The sequence below is a fragment of the Crotalus tigris genome, unplaced genomic scaffold (genome assembly GCF_016545835.1).
Source record: "Crotalus tigris isolate CLP2741 ecotype Arizona unplaced genomic scaffold, ASM1654583v1 scf7180000018569.352800, whole genome shotgun sequence".
In the NCBI taxonomy this organism is placed as follows: Eukaryota; Metazoa; Chordata; class Lepidosauria; order Squamata; family Viperidae; genus Crotalus; species Crotalus tigris.
The window spans coordinates 56,683-78,314 of NW_024097079.1; the positions used below are offsets into that span (position 1 = coordinate 56,683).

The 21,632-nt window shown below is 35.4% G+C and overlaps 1 protein-coding gene across 1 annotated transcript; it reads right to left on the reverse strand.

The window, feature by feature from the left end:
- Window positions 1–2,603: 2,603 nt before the first annotated feature.
- On the reverse strand, window positions 2,604–5,774 carry COPS9 (COP9 signalosome subunit 9). Its single transcript, XM_039354636.1, has 3 exons — window positions 5,662–5,774; window positions 4,948–5,020; window positions 2,604–2,862 (listed from the first exon to the last, which is right to left on the reverse strand). The coding sequence occupies exons 1-3, from the start codon at window positions 5,722–5,724 to the stop codon at window positions 2,825–2,827; spliced, it is 174 nt and encodes a 57-aa protein (XP_039210570.1). The 5' UTR covers window positions 5,725–5,774; the 3' UTR covers window positions 2,604–2,824.
- Window positions 5,775–21,632: the final 15,858 nt, after the last annotated feature.

The window sequence follows — 21,632 nt, forward strand, 5'->3', positions numbered from 1 at the left end:
TTGATGTAGTGGTTAAAGGAACTATGCTGGAAACTAGGGCACTGTTCTATTTCTGCCTTAGGCATGGCCAGCTTATTCAGTCATTTCTGAAAATGTTGAAAACTGCAGGAATTTATTCAAGAGATAACCAGAAGACAGACTTGAAGTCTCTCTCTCTCTCATTTATCTATCATCCATTTGTAAAAAAATAGGTCTGGCAGAAAGCCTGGCTGAACTCTGGTGCCTATAGATGCATCTTGGGGATTATGATGCTAAGGCATGTAATCATGATCTACAAACTACATTGGTTGGGTTTATATAGTTATATACTGTATGGATACTTTTTCTCTATGTATTTTTCTTCTGCGCCATCCAAAATCTGTCCAAATATAGGTAGGGTAAAACTTTTGTTGATTAATTATAATACATGTTTGTTAATGAATAAATAAGCAACAACAAAGTGTGCTGTTAAATCTTCAGTGGGAATATGCTTGTTTAATATGTTTAAATAATAGGCATATACTCCCATCAAATTCTAAGGCCAGATTTTGAGAAAGGAATCTTTGCCCCTTCCAAAATACATTAGTAAGAGAATTCATTTTTTTCTAGCCACAGCAGCACTAAAATGGGAAAACACATACAGTACAGATAGTCCACAACTTACAACAATTCATTTAGTGATTGTTTGAAATTATACCACTTTAAAAAGTGATTTGACTGTTTTTCATACTTATGACAATTGCTATAGTCCCTATAGTCATGTGATTAAAATTCAGATGCTTGGCAACTGACTCATATTTATGTCAGTTACAGCGTCCCAGGGCCATGTGATCATTTTTGCAACCTTCTGACTAGCAAAGTCAATGGGGAAGTCAGATTCACTTAACAACTATGTTACTAACTTAACAACTAGAGTAATTCATTTAATAACTGTGGTAAGAAAGTTGGGGCAAAACTCACATAACAAATGTTTCACTTAGCAACAGAAATGTTGGGCTCAATTGTGGTTGTAAGTCAAGGACTATCTGTACTTGGTAGAATGATCTATACCTTAAAATGATGCAGAAGCACAAAAATCAATTCCTTATTGTAGACTATTTTTTAAAATTTGCCTACCATTCTATAAAACAGGATTTCAGTTAAATAACATCCCTTTTAAAATCAAATAATTTGTAGTTGTCTAATGCAAGAGTGCTCATCTTGTTGTCTGCACTCATGACAAAACTTCCATCCATGACCAGCATGGCAATAATGTTTACAAATGTTGGGATCATACATCTCAAATATGATAGGCTATGGAAATTTGGCACAGAATAACCTCCGATATCTTGCATTCTTAAGAATCATGCAAATAAAGGAACATATTCTGACAGTACTTATTTTCCATAATACTTTGTCAAAAAAATATACCATCTCAGATTCTATGTTGTCTGACTAATTTGTTATTTTAAATAAATGCTTATTTACTTATCTAGCAATAAAAGTTGAGAAACAGTGACTTAAGTTGTTATTGGATTCAGCCAACAGGAGTTGCTGCCAGAGAAGATGGAGATTTTAGTGGAAGAACTTGAGGGCACAGCCTCCCAAACCCTGCTTATTGTAAAAACATTCAAATATACTTATAAAAACTGATTCACAAAAGGATAAAAATATAGACTGTAACTTAACAGGAGTAGATGAATAAATAGTAAATTTAAAAGATCATCACATTTTACATATTTTTATTAAAAAATAAATAAATTAGAAGTTTAAAAGACACGCAACAATAAAAACAAAGGGTTTTTTTAAAATGAAAAATAAGTTGGTTTCACTGCTAATTCTAAAAGGTCCGCTATAGTTATTAGCTATCTGCACCCATTCAGTTCTACTGCTTCCTCTTCATTTTTCCCACCATTATGAATTGGTTCCATATTTTATTCAATTTTAAAAGGAAGCAAAATAACTTTAGAAGAAAAGCTGTATTATGCTACTGCAGAATAAGGCACAGGCCAAGTAGGTGGCATTTCCTAGGTTGTCTTGGTTGATTTAAAAAGCTAAATAGGAATGGACTGGGTTAGTACTCAGATAGGAGACTACCAGGAAAGTCCAGGACAAGATTAGAAAATTGAAAGAATCACCTAGGAAGAAGGAAATGACAAACCAATTCTATAACATTGTGAAAAAGAATATAGATATCATTATATTATCAGGACCAGAACTGTGCTTAGATTTCTAAAATCCTTTTGAGTTTATGGGTAAGGGTATTGTATGAACACTGCTTTCAGACTTATTCTATGGCATGTTTATTTGAGTAATATGAGAAGAAGAGGGCATCATAATTATTTGTGGCATTAATATTTAATGTTTTGAATTTTTGCTTTTATGATTTTGTAAGCCACAGAATTGCCTGACTATGAGATGGGGCAGCAAATAAATTTAAAAAGAAATCAGTACTTCCTTTATGTAGCCATACATGAAATGCTCTCAAATGAATGAAAGCACATTCCAGCTTATTCATCTGCCAGTGAACTGTGGATTTGGGGGCTATAAACATAGGAGACTTTCTTCTATGTGGAGAGATAATATGGTTACAACTTATCTTTTCTAATCCTAAGTTTAGAATGATTTAATTGAAAATCAGGCCATTTTTTTTTCAAAATTAAATATTTATTTAGATTTTATTATAGCAAGTCTACACAATTCTACATCTAGACAAATCCTAATGGAAATGAGCTTCATAATTCTCCTCTTTATCCATCTTTAGCCATTTCATAATGCCTTAATGACTATGTTCACATTTCCTTTTTGTTTAGAACAGTCTATAAGAAATATAAATATTCAGCACCATATAGCTGGAAGACACATTTCACTGGATATCGTCGTCGTCAAACATATCTTCAAAATCTAAAAGGATAATAAATGAATATCACACAAAGATAAATACAACTTCATTGTTTTGATTTTAAAAAAACATACATAACTGAATAGGTCAATTTAGTTTATGGATCTGAATTACAAAAAGCAGACTTACTACAATCTGCCCCAAAAAGGAGCATTTATTGTCTGGATTTTTGTCACCCAGATTTAGTACGTACAGTTTAGTAACAATATAAAACTTATGTAGTTGCATTTGTGATCTGTGCTCAAGAATCACAACTAAAATTTAAGAGAAAATTTTTACAAAATGTTTTATAGATGGCATCTGGATCCTAAAAAGTTGTCTTGTATGTATCCTAACTTACAGCCCAAATGTTGGAGATGTGGTAGTTTGGAGGCTACTTATTTTCATATCTGGTGGACTTGTAAAAATATAAAAGCTTTTTGGATTAAGATTTGGTGGAACATTCAAAAGATTTTTAAGAGAAAGATAAAGTTTACTCCACAATTATTTTTACTGGGTGTTATTATAGATTGTAATACTAAAGAAACTAATTTGATGTTGAATTTGATAACAGCAGCAAGGTTATTGGTAGGGCAATATTGGAAGAAGGATTGCTTGCCTACTATAGAAGAATGGACGCTTAAAGTGTCAAACTTAGCAGAAATGGCTAAGATTTCTGCTTATTTGAAGGATCATTCACAAGGAAGATACATTTCGGTTTGGAGAAGGTGGATAGATTATATTCAGAATATGGGACTAAAAAGTTCCACTTAGTTTATGAATAAATTTTAGAGTATTATTAATAGTTTATTATAGTGGAATATTATTATTTTTCGTATTAGTATTGTTTAACAATTTGGATATTGTATTGTTTAATAATTAGTTTAACAATTAGGATATTATGTTTATGTTATTATTATTATGTTTACTTTTAATTTGTTTATATTTATGCTAAAGAGGAGTTAAAGCGCCTTAATGGACTTGGTTATTGATATAGTTGGTTAATGTTAGTTAGATTATGATTATTATAATTGTAACCCTGTATTCAGCTCTGGGAAGTGGGGGAGGGAGAGGGGGTGGGTTTAAGGTGGGTTAGTTTTGGGGTTTATATTGTAACTTTTGTAAAACTCTTCAATAAAAAAAGAACATTTATAGACAACCTTAAAAATAAAGAGAGTAAAATAGGATGGCAATTTATGTTATTTTCCATTAAAAAAAAATTTTAAGAAGAAGAATCACAACTAAATCTTACATAATGACCTTCCCAACTTCATCTTACATAATTCCCTCATTCTGGAATAAAAAATCTTGAAATCCATTCAGTAAATTCACAAGAAATTCAACTGAAAATGAAAAGATCATTCTGTAATGTAAAGCTGGGATTCTCAAGCATAGATTACACAATGCAACTCCATGAGTTATTTTAACATGCTAAAGGATTTTTAAAAGCTTCTCCCCCTCCTATTTTATAGCAGGGTTGGACAAACTTTTGCTACGCATAGATCAAAGGCCATCGTTTGTCCATTTTACAGAATCAGAATATTGAGTACAGAATGCTATGGTAGTCTGACATAAGCTATCAGTTCACTTTATTCATTCAGCATGTAATGCTTTTCTTATTTTCAGTTTGTTGTTTTTCTATGTTATTGGAAATCACTTCTGTTTCTACTTTATGGCATGCTATTATTTGGACACTGATTATACCTGTCCCTCAACAGTGGCACAATGCCAGAATTGAACTATTTGGATCTTGAGCTATATTGAGCTATAGCACAAATTGAAGGATACACGTGTACTCTGTGTACACTGCTGGTACGAAACAGAGGGATTTCCCAAGATTTTCTGCTTAATAGATAATGCATTTGATGATAAATCTTTAAAAGGTATGTATCCAATAAATAACCCCTGATCAATAATAGTCCTAGTGATTGGACATCATTTGCTTGATACTGTTACAGGCTTAACATTTCCTCAGATATGAAGTTATTCTGATATGTTTTTACCTTCAGCTCCATTTCTAGTAAAGCCATTAAGAAATAACATTTTAAAATACAGTCAGCAATGACTAAAATAAACATGCCTGATTTAAAATAAAATTGAACACTTACTATTAAAGAAATCTGCATGTACTGCCTTTTCATTAGCTGCTAGATCCATCAATAAACCTGTACTTCCTCCAGCCTAAAAAAAATTGTTAAATAATTATTCATATAATTATTTAACTTTAAAGAATTTTAGTTTAGTTTCTAGTTTCTCACCTAAATATAACACAATTTAGACAGAATTACCCCGATAATTGCTTATTACTATTATTGAATTAAGATATAAGGACTAACATTATAATGGTCTCCAACATTCGTGTAGCATTTCTTTCTCTTCCAATGTGTAGCATTTTTTTATCCTCTCAAACATCTCATTCCTCTAAAAAGCAGAGGCATCGTGGCAGAATGACAGATAAACATAAACAGATGAAAAACGACTCCCCAAATAATCTTGCCCCTTCGGTCACAAAAAAAAAAAACAACCTTTCTCGCTCAACCAGTTCTTTAAAACTTAAAATCCACTCTTGTGAAGCACCCAGTCTGCCCACCCTCCCTCGTTCAACCTCACCAACCAGACACCAGAAGTGGAAGATAGGAAAGGGCAAAACCAGGCTGCCTTAATTTACCGACAATATATTCACAAGGGAACACGGGTCAGAACATACAGCGCCGCCCACTGCCATCCAAGGACGTCGCGCAACCTCATTTCCGACGACTGGAGACAAAATATCCCTAACTGTCGGAATGCCTGTCTTCCTCCTGCCGCCGCTGCCGCCTCACCTCGTCAAGGTCGACATAGGGCCCCGCACCCTCGGGAAACATCTCATCCACCGCCGGCTTCATAGCTACCCTAGTTCCTTATAGCCCACCTACATCCGGCTCCGGAAGGAATCTACTTCCGGCTGCTCTAGGAGCGCGGGAGGAGGCGATCTCTGTGGTGCTCTCAAGTTCTGGGGCACCGAGGGAAGGACTGTGAAAACCTATCGGCTTTGGGAGTAAAGATCTTGGGCCTTTCTTTCGAGTAAACGAGCCAAGATGCTGCTGCTTGGTGGGGCTTTTTTGGGTGCCACAAAAGCTTAGCAGCATTGAATGATTGCATTCGCACAACCAGCATAATTCGGCCACTTGCATATTTAAGGTGTACCTTTAGCGTTTCCTTGCCCCGTTCTTGGATGGCTTATTTAACTCTTACAGGAAACACATCTTGATAGTGGAGCATAAAAACACTCTCTTGTTTCCAGCATGCTGCCCAGATAGGCTGAAGTTGATCGCGGATATTTTCCACTCAGCCCTGTAGCTACAAATTCAGGAGTGAGCCTGTTTTCATGAAATTTCTCTTCGCTTTTCTGTGCCAACTAGAACAATAATTTTGAAAATTAAGAGAACTAAGTCTAATATAAAACAAATTCACAGAAAATCATGCATATCTTGGGCTTAGATGGTTATAATCCTATCTCAATGTATATTAGATTATTTGGTCCCCCCCCAACCCCCAGGAATAACAGAAATTGCACCTAGAAAAGATGACCAAAGGACCTGTTGCCAGAAGTCAAGACTGATTTGAAGGCACAAAAAGCAAAACAAATTTTACAGTTGGATCCAGGGTATATACAGGTAGTCTTTGGTTAATGACTGGTTGTTTAGTGCCTGTTCAAAGTTATGATCCCCCCCATGTACTTACAACCCTATTTTGAAGTTCCAGTATCTATACACACACACACACCCATTACATGATCATATTTTTGGCACTTAGCAACTGCTTCACACTTATAGCCCATCATTTTTGCTGATTTCTGGTGGTTTCTGCCAATGGATATAATGGATTGTAGTGATTTGCATAACAACCACTGCAAAAAAGGTCATAAATTCAGGTTTAATGACCCCCCATCATAATATACAACCACAATTCTGGGCTTAATTATGGTTGTAAGTGGATAACTACGGTACCTGTACTCCAACCATAAGCTGTATATGTAAAGCCTGACTAAAGAAAAACCAAAAGTACATAATTCAGCAGTTAATTTTTTTATATTTCTTGATCACAGTTAAGTTTAGGTCGAAGTAGTAATAGTTAAATAAACTCTGTATTAAAATGTACAAAGCTAGTAACAACCAGTGTTCCAGTAGTTCACTATACTCTTAGTGTACGTAATTTAAACTGAAAGTCAGGTTATACATTTCAAAAATCCTGGCTATATAGTTTGATGTGGTTATAGATTTGGTTGTCCAACTATTCAGTTTTTCACTGGGTGGTGTAACTCCAGGGCCGCAGGTCTGATTTCTGCCAATCTTAATGTACAATATTAAATTTTGTGCTAATAGAGATTAGCAGAAACTGGGCCTTGGACCTGCATCTTTCAGTGAAAAATTGAATAGGCCTTCATGCTCGTCACTTTCATTTTTGTGTTTCACAAAAGACATAGTTTAGTAATACATGTTAAAATAATTTTAAAAGATTATTTAGAACTGAACATATGCTTCCCCTAAAACATTTATCTGTGATTCCTGACCCAGTTTCATACAGTGAGCATTTCACAGCTTAAGTTCCAGCCTAATTAACTTTTTTACTACTCAGATTATCCAGCTTGATAGAAAACATCTGGATTTAGAAGACATGCTGATCCACACGGGAACTAAATTAGTTTTTTTTTTAAGTTTCTTATCTAGTTCTAATGAAATACCATATCTAGGACAAATTCTTTGCACTGTAGGACATAGGAGCTGCTTAAATGTCAAGATATATAACTTCATCCAGTTATTTGACATCTAGGAGCAGTACTGAGCTTGACATAAAAAGCCAAATTCAAAAGTCACATTCAAGTATATGTGTAATACAGTGGTTCCCAACCAGGGGTGCTCGCACCCCCTGGGGGTGCGAGACGATATTCCAGGGGGTGCGAAAACTTGTTTTTTCAAAATTATAGTATATATGCATAATTCGTTGCTGTTATTTCGAACTTTTGTAAGGGGTGTGAGAATATATCAGAAGCATTCTAGAGGTGCGGGGTATAGAAAAGGTTGGGAACCACTGGTGTAATATATATTACTTATATACACTTAAGTTGCTACATTTTAAAGAAGCTACTCTGAATTGGTGAAGTAATTTTCAACTAATTTTAAACAAGCTTTTTGGACCATCAATGATATTTCCTTGAGAACATTTTGCTCAGTCTTTATTATGTGCACTAATTTATTTATTACTAATTATGGATAATTTTTACTGAAATCCAAAAGCATTAATATTTTGATCATCTACTTGAAGCCTTGATAATATATAAGTCATTATTTCCTAAACAGCCAAACGCCAATAAACTTTTCAGTTTCTAATGATGGTTGTCTCATAACAAATATTTTAAACTGTCTGCAAGTGCCCCCTACTGTACAGTTTATGAAAATAGTGACTACAAACAGAATATTTCTAGAGTTTAGGTGCTTTTGTTTATTGTTAAATAATAAAACTATATTTTATTGCATCATCTTAAGAATATTGTATGAACTTTCTCCTTATATCCCCCCCCAGCCCCCTCAAAAGATAGCCCTTTTTGCTTATACCAGTTCATTAATGTTGCTTTGGAAGTTGACAGTGGGAACACTATTGATTGCTAAAAAGTCTATCCATCTCATTTGTTATTCTTCAGGATTCGACATATCTCAGCAGATTAAAATGATGTAGATATTTTTTTGAATTTGAACTCTTTTGCCTGCACTGTTGGTCTTTTTGTGCAATAAATCTTAACACATTGTGATAACCCTTTTTGCAAATCATATCTTTCTTTTTATTTATCATGAAGCAATCAACCAAAAGTATTTTTAAATTTCTAACTACTTTTGAAGTAACTAAGTGTTTAATTTTTAAAAATTATGATTGTTGATTTCAATTTAAAAGTGATCTTCAGAGCTGGCTCAAAAGCTTTTAGGACATTTTAGAAAGGAAAGAAAAATTGCAAATTGTCCCTTCAGTTAATTAATTTTTTTTTTTACAAATAACAAAGAATGGAATTTGTGATCACATTACACCACAATTTTCAGTTAAAATTGTTTTGTACTATGCTATTTTGAATTTAAGTCACTTGATGCACCTTTTTTCTTCTACTTCTGTACTTACAATGGATAAAGTACTTACAGCATGAACAAGAGAAATGAGCACTATCATAGTAATATTTGATTCTTGGCTTACTGACTTATAAAAATAAGTAGGGAGATTGACAAGGGGTTGGCTGTGTAAAAATAGAGATGTGTAAATGTCTTTTGAATATAATTCCATTAGACCAGGGTGTCAAACTGCCGGCCCGTGGGCTGGATGCGTCATGCTGAAACTGCCCAACCAGCTTCGGTAATAGGGAAAAAGTTGTGATATGTCGCGACACATCATGTGATGTGGCAATTTTGACACTCCTGCATTAGACCATAGCCACCATTTTCTTAGCACTAATGTCAGTTGACTTCATATGATGATCTTTTGTCATTTCCATTCTCGTTTAATATTTGGGGAGCCTTTGCACTTTCATTTTTAGGGCTGAACCATTCTCCTTTGGAGAGCTTGATACTTGCTTTCAGAGAACTATTTTGGATTTAACTGAGTGGTTCAGTCACAAGAATTGGTTTGGGTTGATGTCTATTCCTTCTTCAGTTTTCTGCTTTTCTATTATTGGCAAGACAGGTAAGATTGCAGATTGTTGTTTTAGCTTAACAAAGCATTACAGCAATCTTCCTCTAATATTTATCAAAATAAGGGTGGAGAAACTTTTAGACTCTTAAGAGTTGTATTCATGGTTAGCATATTTTGGCCAGAGCTTCTGTGAGGAGGTGGGGGTGAATCCATTCCTTTTGTCTTTTGCCTCTAAGATTAAGAGGAAATTTGTCATTCCATTTATAGAAACTGTCTTGAGTGGCAAATGAAATTTCTTGCAGGATCCAATCTGAATCAGTCACCAAGACCAAAGGTTTATTGTTCCAAGTTTTTGGCTCATGCTGAAGCCCATCATCAAGAAACTTCTTTTTCTCCAGAATATGTGCACTGCCTTGTATTTATATAGTATTTGTTTCAGCCCTCCAACAGAAGCAATAAACCATGTAGTATCTGCTGCTGTAAGGACCCACCCCACTTTGCATCTTAAGAAGACAGAACTCTTGGAATAATTCTTTCAACAGGAATCCTTTATTAAGAGAAAATGGTTGCAGGTGTTCTAGACAGGACTTGAGGTCCAAGCTCTCCCATTCAAGGTTTTAAGGGGTTCCACAGTAATCCCACCCAATCACCCCCCTCTTCCAGCGACAGTTTCAGGCATCATAATCCCACCCCCTTTTCCTTTCTGCCGGCTGGATGGAGACTTCAGAGAAAACTACATGAAAGGTAATAGCCTCCTTTGTTATGATAAGGCCTTTTGGTGCTATCCACATTCAATCCCTTTGAAGTTGTACCGAAGGAAGTGAGGGCCATAAAGCCCCTTTGTTCACCCCCTTCCCTTTCTTGTATGACAGAATCCAGAGAGGGCAGAAATGGGGTTTTCTATAATTGATAACTGGAGATGAAGTATAATTGGATTCTGACAGCTGCTTAATGTAATGGCCTCACTTTGCTTAAAATTTTATCGTTTCAGCTTCTCCTATTTCTTTTCTTCTTCAAAGGCTATTAATTGAATGATAAAACATTCTTTTAAAATGTTTTTAAATGTCCAGCTTTTAAAATTAGACCACCGGCTCCTCTTTTTATGCTAGAGAAATGTATGTATTCTTTCCTGCTGAGACTCTTCTACATTACCAATCAAGACTCATACCTGCATGAGTTTATATTAGCTCTAAGTCTTGCCCTAAATACCTCCAGGAAAGTAGAGCTACCATATCTGAGCTGCAAAAATTCAGTGAGCTCTAAATGTTAGCAACAAATAGGGACAACTCCAATCATTTGTTAAGATTTTTGTAAGTCCAATATGGTATTCCTGTTGAAATGGGGATAAGCATAGCAGAAAAAAAAAGGCTGACACAAGTGAGTTGGCAGGAGGGTGAAGATGACTGTATAGCAAACTTTTAAGAATACCAGTTGTCCAATTCTGAATTTCCAGAAGTTTGGCCAACCTTTGGTTTTTTTGGACTAAAAGATTAGAAAATGTTATCAGCACAAAAATCACCAGCTCAAATAAATAAAAGTCTCCTTCCCCTTGAAACTGATAAAGAAAGCTTAGTCTAATTTGTTTAATCAAAGGCATGTTTTAAAGTACTGATTTTTTTCCTACCACATTCTACATCATTGTTTTTGCTGCTTAATTATAGCTGATATATAGCAAACATTTTGCATTCCTGTAAATTAGCTAATATCTTAATAATGGAAGATGTTTCTCCCTTTTCACCTCCTGACCTTATGGTTATTATTTGCTTCAAAGCCATAAGAAAACCAGATGTATAATTGTAACTGCTAATGTTTATACAAAGTAGATAATACTTCTAAAAAATACTTAATTTTTTACAGCTACAACTGATCAGAGCCATTACATTTACATCCCATTCTAGGCAAGTGGTATAAATAAGGATTAAGCATTAGGATACATATCCTTCCAATCTGTGGAGAAATAATACTGTTTTAAGGTAGAAGGAATTTGTTTTTTAAAGGCACAGTTCTGGTTTCCACTAGCTTTGCTTTCTCTTGTAACATTGCTATTTACCTGCTCTCACTACTGTTTATACCTGAGAAGGTCTGAAGCAGAGAGCTCCCCATGAATAGAATTCTGCACAGAATTTTGTATTACACTACAAGCCTATGCATATTCCTTAGATTTTCTTGCTCAGATCCTTCTCCAATAGTATATGGAAATTAGCAGGAGCAGGTAATGGTGATGTGAAAAAGATGAGAAACCATCAAGCATGTACCATTCTCCCTCTTTCATGATTCTATTTGCCCAAATGCAAGTACTGTTAGCAAAAGAAAAAACAAAGGAAAGATCTTTGGAGATACCTTAGCGCCAGTTCTCATTTTCTATTCAAATAATGTCTTGACTTTTAATATCCAGTGACATATATTTTTTTGTCTTTTGTACACCAAATGCAAGCATTTGTAATGAGAGGAATCTGGTTTGATGAGACAGTGGAAGCATGTATAGCCTTTGAGAACTGTCTCATTGTTCAGTAGCTGATTGTTGAAAAAAGCAGAAGAGCATTTAGTGACCAGCTTAATGGTATTAACCGAGAGAGGTACTATTTCTAGAAAATTATGGAGAAAGATGCAGGCTTAGGAAAGAATGAACAGAAGGACTACCACTCAAATGGAGAAGTATATGGGGGTATCGAGATTTTTGAAATATCCCACTAATGAAGTACTTTCATAAGAAAGCAAATTGATTTTTTTGTAGCTACAGATACAAAAACAACAGAGAACTCTCCATCATGAGTTAGAATATATTTGCCTCTTGCAGTTTGGAATGAAATTGTGAATAATTAAGTGCACCAGTATTACTCTAACCCACTTATGTGGAAGGGCTCAAGCTTTGAACTTTGATCAGGTATGGGACTTACTTTCTCAACTTTGGACATTAGATAAATGTGTCATTCTTTCAGCCACTTGACCTCATTTTAATTAGTCTGTAATGTTGATGTATTAAGGAGTTTTTTAATGAGTCTCACTGCTAGATCATGGTTGAACATCATTTTTGGAATCTCATATGAGCTAAAAAGCATGATTTGAATGTAATAAACAATGTAGGGTTGTTATTCAGCTTTGCAGCTGTCCTTTCCTCCTTTGCATTTCTTCTTTAACAAATATTTTATTGAGTTTTATAAGAGTAACAAGGGAATAGGATCAACAAAGGTAAAACAAAGGGAGACATATAATAGGGTTAAACCAAGGGAAGGGGATAAACACAAAAGTGAGATTAATCCCACAACATAACATTGCTTCAGCAAGTAAACCCATCCGGGTATAATATTAAATCTTAATAATTACTCTAGTATTATACAGCTTTCAATATAGTCATGTAAACAACAAGTTAGTCAATATATCTCATTCATTTTACTAATTAACAATGCTTAATACTAATTAGTTGTAATAACTTTAAAATAGTAATATATTACTTATTATAACTTACTATATTATTAAAATCACAAATAAGAAAAAAAAGAAAAAAAGAAAAAGACAAGTTCATACAAATAATCATGGAATATAAATACAAATTATCAATTATCTCTTTAAGTTTCATAACCTTTTTTCATTCTATCGTGTTACTAACCATTGGTAAAATTTTTCCCATGTTTTAAAATAAATTGTGTCTTCTTTCTCTTTCCTATGGTATGAGAAAAATAAAGTACATAAATACTTTCAAACTCACACTATAAGGAATGTACTACTCTCAGAGTGGGAGAAAATTAAAAATAAAATTTATATGAAAATACCTGAGTGGCTTTCAACAATGGAAGCATTTGCGTATCCGAACTTAACTATGATAAACTTGTGGTCTATAAAGACATTTTAGATAAAGAAGGAAAACTTAAAGATAGGCAAGATCTTCAACAAAATGGTATTGATTTAACTTGGTGGTCATACTTGCAAATTCAAGCAAGATATGAAAAAGATGTAAAAGTAATGAGATTTAGACACCATTAGATATAATACTCTTGAAAACAGATGAAAATTTGATTAAGAAACTTTATAAATTTTTGTTAAACTGGAGGATGGAAGAAGAGCAAGTGAAAGAAACAGTGATAGTGTGGGCAAAGAATTTTGGTTATTCTATAGATTTAGAAGATTAACTATGGGACCGAAATATTAAACTTACTAAAGCAACCGCATATAAGGAAAATTTATAAAAAATGTTTTATAGATGGCACATGACACCAGTTAGATTAGCGAAAATGTTTAAAAATGTATCAAATATGTGTTGGAAATGTAAACAACAACCAGGCACTTATTACCATCTCTGGTGTATATGCCCTAATGCTAAGAAATTTTGGTTTAAGATTCATATGTGGCTAGAAAAGATGATTAAAATACAGATAGAATTTAAACCAGAACTCTGTTTGCTAGGAATAGTAGGCTTGAATTATGGAAAAGAGAATGGGTATTTAATATTACATGTGTTAACAGCCACAAGAATAATATTTGCCCAATTTTGGAAAATGAAAATTTACCATCTGATCAGATTATAATAACAAAAATACTTGAATGTGCAGAAATGGATAGATTAACTTTGCATTTCTTTATTGCTGCTGTAACATGAAGATTCAAAAGAAGGTGCTATGTAAATTCTCATGGGAAGAAAGAAATATTTGAAGCATTGTAATTTCACTAAAATTATGAAGATTTATGAAACATAGAAGACTGATGAGAAAGCAGTCTAATTACTGAAGTCCCCTGCAGGCTATAAGTATAGATATCTCTGTATAAAAATAAAGGTATTTCCATGAAAGACTTTGAGAGGATTGTTTTTATAAGCAGAAAAAAGCTCTCCTGCTTAATGAAGAACATTTGTCCCTAGCTGAACATCTTGTCAGCAATAATCACTTTCTTCAGCCTTTATGACAATCCAAAGGAATGATGATATTTCTGAGAAGATCAAAGGCCGGTAATAATCAAACAAGGGACGTACTGAGCCCAAATTCTTAAAATACAAGAATAAGAGGGAGAAATACAGATGGAATGACCAGAAACCCACTGTAAAGTACAATTGCAAGTTGGTATATTAATTTTGAAACAAGATACTTAAATAAGAAATAGCAACATGGTATCTGCTTTTTATTGTTTGGTTCAATCACAGGAGTAAATCACTAATTATATCCAATCCAATGTGCTTTTATAGAAGAATGGAACCAGCAACCTAAATATATGCTACCAGCCACTCAATCAGAATTATCTGCATCAGTTTTTTGCTGTCTAGTACATTAAAAACTAAATGGTAGTTAACCCTGTTTTTTTATAGTGGAAATGATATGTATCTATTATTTATTAGTGTTGTAAAATGTTTCATTTTGCTTATGTTACTAAAATTAACACAATATTATAAGTAGGAAATCTACAGTTTCCATAAAGTTCCTTCAAATAGCGTATGAGAATAACTTTAGGATCCCCTGGGATTGCTATGCCAGCCTGCATTTTAGAAAGAAAAAAAAAGTCGGCTTCTCATATTTGGGGAGGCGTGATCCTGATATACAAAAGGCACCCAGAGTCATCTTAAAGGGAAGATGGGTCCCATATAAATTCAATATGTAAGTAAGTTAAGTAAGTAAGTAAAGCAAAGAGAGAATCAGCTTTTCCTCTGCTTTTTTTTTTTTTTTTAAATCAGAGGCAGAATTCCTAGGAAACAGGGAAAAAAAAACTTGCTGTGCCTAAACTAGGAAAAGAATGGAGCTCTACCATCTCTCCAGCAGCTTTGATAAATTACTGGAATTATCTATGGAGACTAAGTGAAGTTTGGGAAAAATGAACAGAAGACCTCCTAGGTGACAATAAAACATAGTCAGTGTCTCATGAAATGGAGGTTAATGGGGAGAATGCATGGTGAGATGCCCTGTTGGAAGATCAGTTGAGACAGCAGGAACTATCAGGATTTGAACCACCCTTATATACTGTATATAATATTCTTTATTGATTTGAATTTATGTTCAGATTGTTATTTCAGAATTTGAATTTTATCTTCAATAATAATGAAGGTAGCTAAACAGTTCTCTATCAGACACTGTGTAGCAAGTAGAATATATATTTTAATTGAATGGCTGGTAGTGTTATTTAACAAACAAAAAGTTATACAGTGCTTGTAATTAATTGACAGCAGCAACTACCACCACTCTCTTGATGTAATGAATGATTAATATACAATTACCTAGCTCATTACACCAGTAATGCAAATTAGCTGCCTGAATTAGTTCAGGGGAAAAGCTCACATTTGTTCAGAACTACTCAATAGCTTGTTGCAATGATGACAAATTGTCCCCTGTTCAAGGACAAGGACTGAAATCCTAATGAAACCAAAATCCCTTCTGGAGAGCCTGTGGTTGCCTCAGAACTTTTTCAGAACTTACTCTTGTCAATCAATTTAGACAAATAAATAGATGGGAAACAATCTGGTTATTTCTCAGAAGATTGGTGGGGAGATATTCATTAGAGTAAACAGTAAGGATGGGAAAGCTTGAAAGGTCTGACCCTGATTTCCAGGACCTGGCACTCAATTGAGGCTGGTTACATAGCAAGAAACAAGAAATGCTGACCACACGACTCAGGAGTATACATTACAAAATGCCCCATTCTTCCCTTTTCACTGCTGTTAACTAGAAAAAGATGACAGATTGGATCAGTGATCAAAGGTCAGGTCCTGAGGCCAAAGTATGTTAATGGTGGGAGGGATATAGTTTTCCAAATCAACAGTACAGTTTTTAGGCCTTTAAAGCAGCATCAGACAAAAGATGTCCATCACTGCACATTCTATGTGTAGCTCATGAAGAGGTATCACATTTCTTGCTTTCACTATTCCAGGGATTGAAAAAAGAAATTAGGTTAAATGAAGCTTGTGGGCTGTTTATAGCTCACCTCTGCCCATAGTGGTTGCATTCATAAGATATACTATCAAAACATTTTTTGTTGCTTTTAAAATAATAACAAAAAAGAACAAAAGGAACAAAACACAATCATATTACCAAAAATACATAAATACAAAAAATGAAAAAATACAATATATAATATATCTGTTTACAACACTAAACAATTACAATTCTATATATAATTATCCAATGCAAGTATGTAATATGTATCTAATGCATTTTGATAACTATCATGCTTTTTAACCTATTTTTTGTATAAATGAGTCCCATATTTCATTATTCATATCATTATAGTCCTTAGTAACTTAATAATTATAGGACATTGTGTTTTAAAGAAGCATTGTCTTTATTATGTTTCCGAGAAATGCTGTCCTAGACAATTCTTTTCTATACAGAAAATGGAATCAATTTAAGTAGAGGTTTATTATCATACTGAATGTAAGTAGTTGTGTGTCAAGCAGGTTTGGATCCAAACAGGTCCACTGTCAAATAGAAGTCATCCCTTGGTTGGTTAAAATTTCCAAATACCGTATGCAAAAATGCATGCTATTAAAAGGCAGGAGCACATATCCTTTTTAAGAAAATAATCTGATGAATGAGCATACCTTGTTGGCTTTTGGAGGTATAGAATATTAAATTTGGAGGTGAGGAAGCAGATTTGGGCTCTTGCCTTGAATATTTTATAGAATATAGCTTCAGGAAGAGGGTTTGTCTGGCTAGGGCTTTCAATGTGAATACTCAAATGGTGAAAATCTAGTACACTAGTACACTGCTGAAATCCCACTGGAAGCTGTGTGGCTATACTTGCAGGATACATTTCCCAATGATTATCTTAACTGTATTTTGTGTAATTAAGCCAATTTTATGGGTATACATGATATGCTCAACCATAAATTGACCACATGGGCTGGATTTTCTTGCTACAGTAGATTTGTGGTGCAGTGTGATGTGCAAAAACAAACCTATGATACAGCCTATAATTTTTTTTAAAAACAATTCTGTTATTCTTGTAAGTGAAAATTCAGCAAACTTTTGATTGAATTGCCAGAGGCTAGTTAAAATTGTTTTAGAGACTAAAACATACTAATTGACCATCTTGGTCTATTTAATGCTTAGCTAGTGTTTTGAGGCATTCCTCATTGTTTCCATTTTCTTGAATAAATCCATTCTTTAACATAAAATGTGATCAGTGGGTTTTGTGATTTAGCCGTAGAATCTTGAATACTTCACTTTCACTAGCATGCTGTTTCTGCCTTTTAGATCATAGGTATTCAGTCATTTCTCTCTTGATTTTTGTTCTTCACAGGATTTCACTGGAACAATCCTTTAAAGGGTTTTCCAGATGGTTAAACGGTATTCACTGAAGAAGCTCAATAGCACATTAATATATATATATAGGGTGCTTTCTAATCTCCAAATCTGTCATTTATTTAACTCAGATGGGATGCAATGGAGAGAGAAGTAGAACATTTTACTGCAGCATAATGCTGAACAGCTGTGCTTGGAGTTGATCATTACTCTTCATGTTGAAAAAGTGTTCAGTTATAGTCCATCACTTAGGAAGGTCTTTTAGTGCAAAAGATTTGGAGGATAACTAACCATAAGGTGAGTTCAATCTGTCTCATATAATAGCAGTATCTACTTTTGAATTTTTCTATTTTGAAAACAAACAATATAAGATCAAAAATACTTTGCCTCTCCTGCTTTGTTGCTGAAAATGCTGTAATAAAGAATGTTTAAACATCAGCTAATTGTATTACATTTATAATCAGATTTTAATGCTTGTTTTGGAGTACCAATTTATCTAGTTCTGCAGTAGTGACCTGTGCTACAAATCACACTCTATTAGCTTTGTTTTGGAAAAAAAATGTAGTGGGTGGTAAAGCATAGCTTTTGCCTGCAAGTGGTCTTAGGTGCTAACCCATAATACCTTCAATAGGGCTGAAAAAGAAGCTGCTGTGCTTAAAATTCTAGAAAACAACTATTCATCTTGGCCAACATGGTTTGTACAAGAGCTTGAGAGATATGTGTCTGAAACACGGGTGTCAAACTCACTGCGTCACGTGACATATTGTGACTTTTTTTGCATTGCCGGAGCTGGGGTGGGCATGGCCTCCATATGATGCAACCAGCCTGTGGGCCAGCAGTTTGACACCCCTGGTCTTAAAACATCTGGAGATATCAGGCTTGACACTGCATGACATAGCTTCTAATACTTGGTTTGTAAAATCAGATCATACAAAGAAGTTTTCTGACCTTGGTGCCTTCCAGATGTCTTGGACTTCAGTTTCTATATTATTCAATTAATATGGGGGATATGGCAATACTATCTGGGGTGAGACTTACTAGAATTAGTCTAACAGATCTGGATGACAAGTCGTTGAGCAATATATTGAAGTTTGAAGCATTGTGTACAATTGGGGAAGTGCTACTGAAAACATGGATCTAACTTCCTGAGCAAGGATTAGTGAAGTAGGTTTTAGACAGGAAGTGTATTACAGGAATAGACAAAGCCTATTGTCTAGTTAAGTTAATTGACTATTATCTAGATCAGGGCTTTTCAACTGGTGGTACGCGTACCACCTGTGGTACATTGGCACGTGGCAGATGGTACGCGGCCCTACCCAGCCCAGCCCAGGGTAGTGGAGGAGGGAATGAGCCAAAGCAGTGCAGCGCAAGACTTGCCTTGAGAGAGTCCTCGGGAGCTGCAGAGCTGCTGGGGTAAGGCAAAAACCCCAGACTCAACACTTCTGGCACACCTGGAAAAGAAAGGAGGAGGAGGGGGACGGAGACAGGAGAGGCTATAAAAGGAGGCAGTTTGGGTGGGAAAGGGAGAGAAAAAAAAGATGCAGCCTTGGGAGGAGGAGGAAGAGTCAGCTGGAGCTGCATCGAAAGTAAAAGAAGGAGGAGAAGGAGGGGTAAGAGAGGAGAGGACAAAAACAGGCCATGTATGCACATAGGTGGCAGCGACAAACAGGTAAGAAACGCAAGTGGGGAAGAGTCATGGCATGAGAGTCCTTCCTTCCTTCCTTTCCTCCCTCCCTCCCTCCCTCTCATTGTCCCTTTCTTCCTTCCTTCTTCCTTCCTTCCTTCCTTCCTTCCTTCCTTCCTTCCTTCCTTCCTTCCTTCCTTCCTTCCTTCCTTCCTTCCTTCCTTCCCTCCCCCCTCTGTGTCCAGGAAGGGACAAGGGGAGGGGGACAGGCTGCCAACACGGCTGGTGGCTGTGCTGCGGTGGCCATGGCTTGAAAGGCCATTGTAAATTGCTGGACAAGAGCTGCAGAGCATTAAGAGCAGAGTGGCGGAAAGATATTTGTAAAGAGGGAGGAAGGAAAACAGGCATCCCCTAATGGACACCAGCAAATGACCGTTGCCCTCTTCAGACACCCGTGGACTCTGGGAGGGGATGCTGCAAGCAGCATAAGAGGTCACGCTACGTGCACTATGCCACCCAGACCCCAGCCTGGTTTCGGCAGGCAGTGGCACATTCTCCTCACCGCACGGAGCGGCCATTGAGACCTCTATTGAAACACAAGTATATATGAATAAAACACTTCATTTTATCCCTTGTTTACTTATAGCAGGTCATAAATACTTTTTATGGCTACAGATTTGTGAAATTCTTCAAAGGAATTTCTTTTTTATTTGGAAAATGATGGTCCCATCAGAAAAGGAGGGACCAAATAAAAGAAAAGGAGCCAGTTTGGTACAGTGGCTAAAGCACCAGGCTAGAAACAGTGAGTTCTAGTTTTGCTTTAGTCACAAAACCAGCTAGGTGATTTTGGCCAGTCATTCTCTCTCAGCCTAGGAACAGGCAGTGGCAAACCATCCCTCCCCAAATCCACCTCATCAAGAAAATTTTGAGGACCTGTGAAGGCAGTTGCCAGGAGTCAAAAGCTAACTCAAAAGTTGTGTGTGCACACATGCAATCCCCCTGCAACAACAACATCAGTTAGCAGACAATTATTGGAAATTGAAAAGGCATGGTAATCAAGTAAACTTCATAAGTCTACTCAAAATGAAGGCTGTTTATCTACTATAGATGACATATTATCTTGGGCATAATTTCAATTCCTCCCTGTAGCAGACATGTGGCATTTTCTTTTCAAATGTACATTGATTGGTTTTGTAATGTGAAATCCTGGAAAAGCAGGAAGACCAAATAAATCCATTTGCAATATTTAGAGATAAAATTCTAGATCTGAAACTTTTATTATTTTTTCCTCCAAAGCAGATGATTCTGTCTCTCTCTCTAAACATTGATATACTCAGTATATTGTATTTTCGGCTTCACTCTAGAAATGACAGAACTGTACTTTGAAAGGGCTAAAACAGAGTGCTTTAAAATTTCCAAGACTATAAAGGCAGATTTGTGAAAGAGAATATTCATTCTTTTGGGGAAAGAGTGTGAAGAATTTCATCTCATTGTACTCAAAAGACAGCATAAATGTAGTTAAACCAAGCTTGTATTCAAACAGCATTGGTACTGTGGCAGAAGTTCCTAACATTTCCTGTGTGCCATTTGGAGTTTTCTAAAGCAATGTTTTCCAATCTTGGCAACTTAAGATGTCTGGAGTTCAACTCTTAGAATCCCCCTACCAGCATGCTGGTTGAGGCATTCTGGGAGTTGCTATCTACACTTCTTCAAATTGCCAAGGTTGATGACTACTGCTCTAGAGAGTTGATCTGCACAACCAGGTTGTCCAATATGAGTATGAGACAATAACTTTTTCTCAAGGACAGGAATGTACAATGTTATCCTCTCAACAGCCCCCTCCCCATCCTCAGCAAGGCTACTCTATCCTTATCACACTTTACCACAGCAAAACTAATGTTTTCTCATTTGAGCCAGCATTAGCAGTGAAGCCCGATTATTTTCATTACTTTATTTAATTGAAGACAAACCTTCCACTCCAATTGGCTATGGAGTGCTTTGGCAGAAATACCCATCCTCTCTATTTTGTTCTGGGTTGCTGGGCTGCCTACCTTTCTTTGATGGAACTTATCTAATGACTTTAATTTCCTTCATTTCACATGGATCAGCAAAACACTGGATCAAAATGCAGATTCACCAATGGAAAGGTGAAGACTGGACATTTTAAAATAAATTACCTTTTATTTAACTCAAAGAAATTAACAACACTTATGTCAGTTTCATTTTCCAACTCAGATAGAACTGGGAACTGTGTTTTCATATTTTTTTATTACAACTTCAGTGGCAGTGGACCTCTCCTCCC

Excerpts from the sequence above, each read along its gene's own strand:
- COPS9 (XM_039354636.1), bottom strand. The coding sequence starts at position 5,724 with ATGAAGCCGGCGGTGGATGAGATGTTTCCCGAGGGTGCGGGGCCCTAT. Across the intron at positions 5,021-5,661 it reads CCTATGTCGACCTTGACGAG|GCTGGAGGAAGTACAGGTTT; the intron begins GTGAGGCGGCAG and ends AATTTTTTTTAG. Across the intron at positions 2,863-4,947 it reads ACATGCAGATTTCTTTAATA|ATTTTGAAGATATGTTTGAC; the intron begins GTAAGTGTTCAA and ends TTATCCTTTTAG.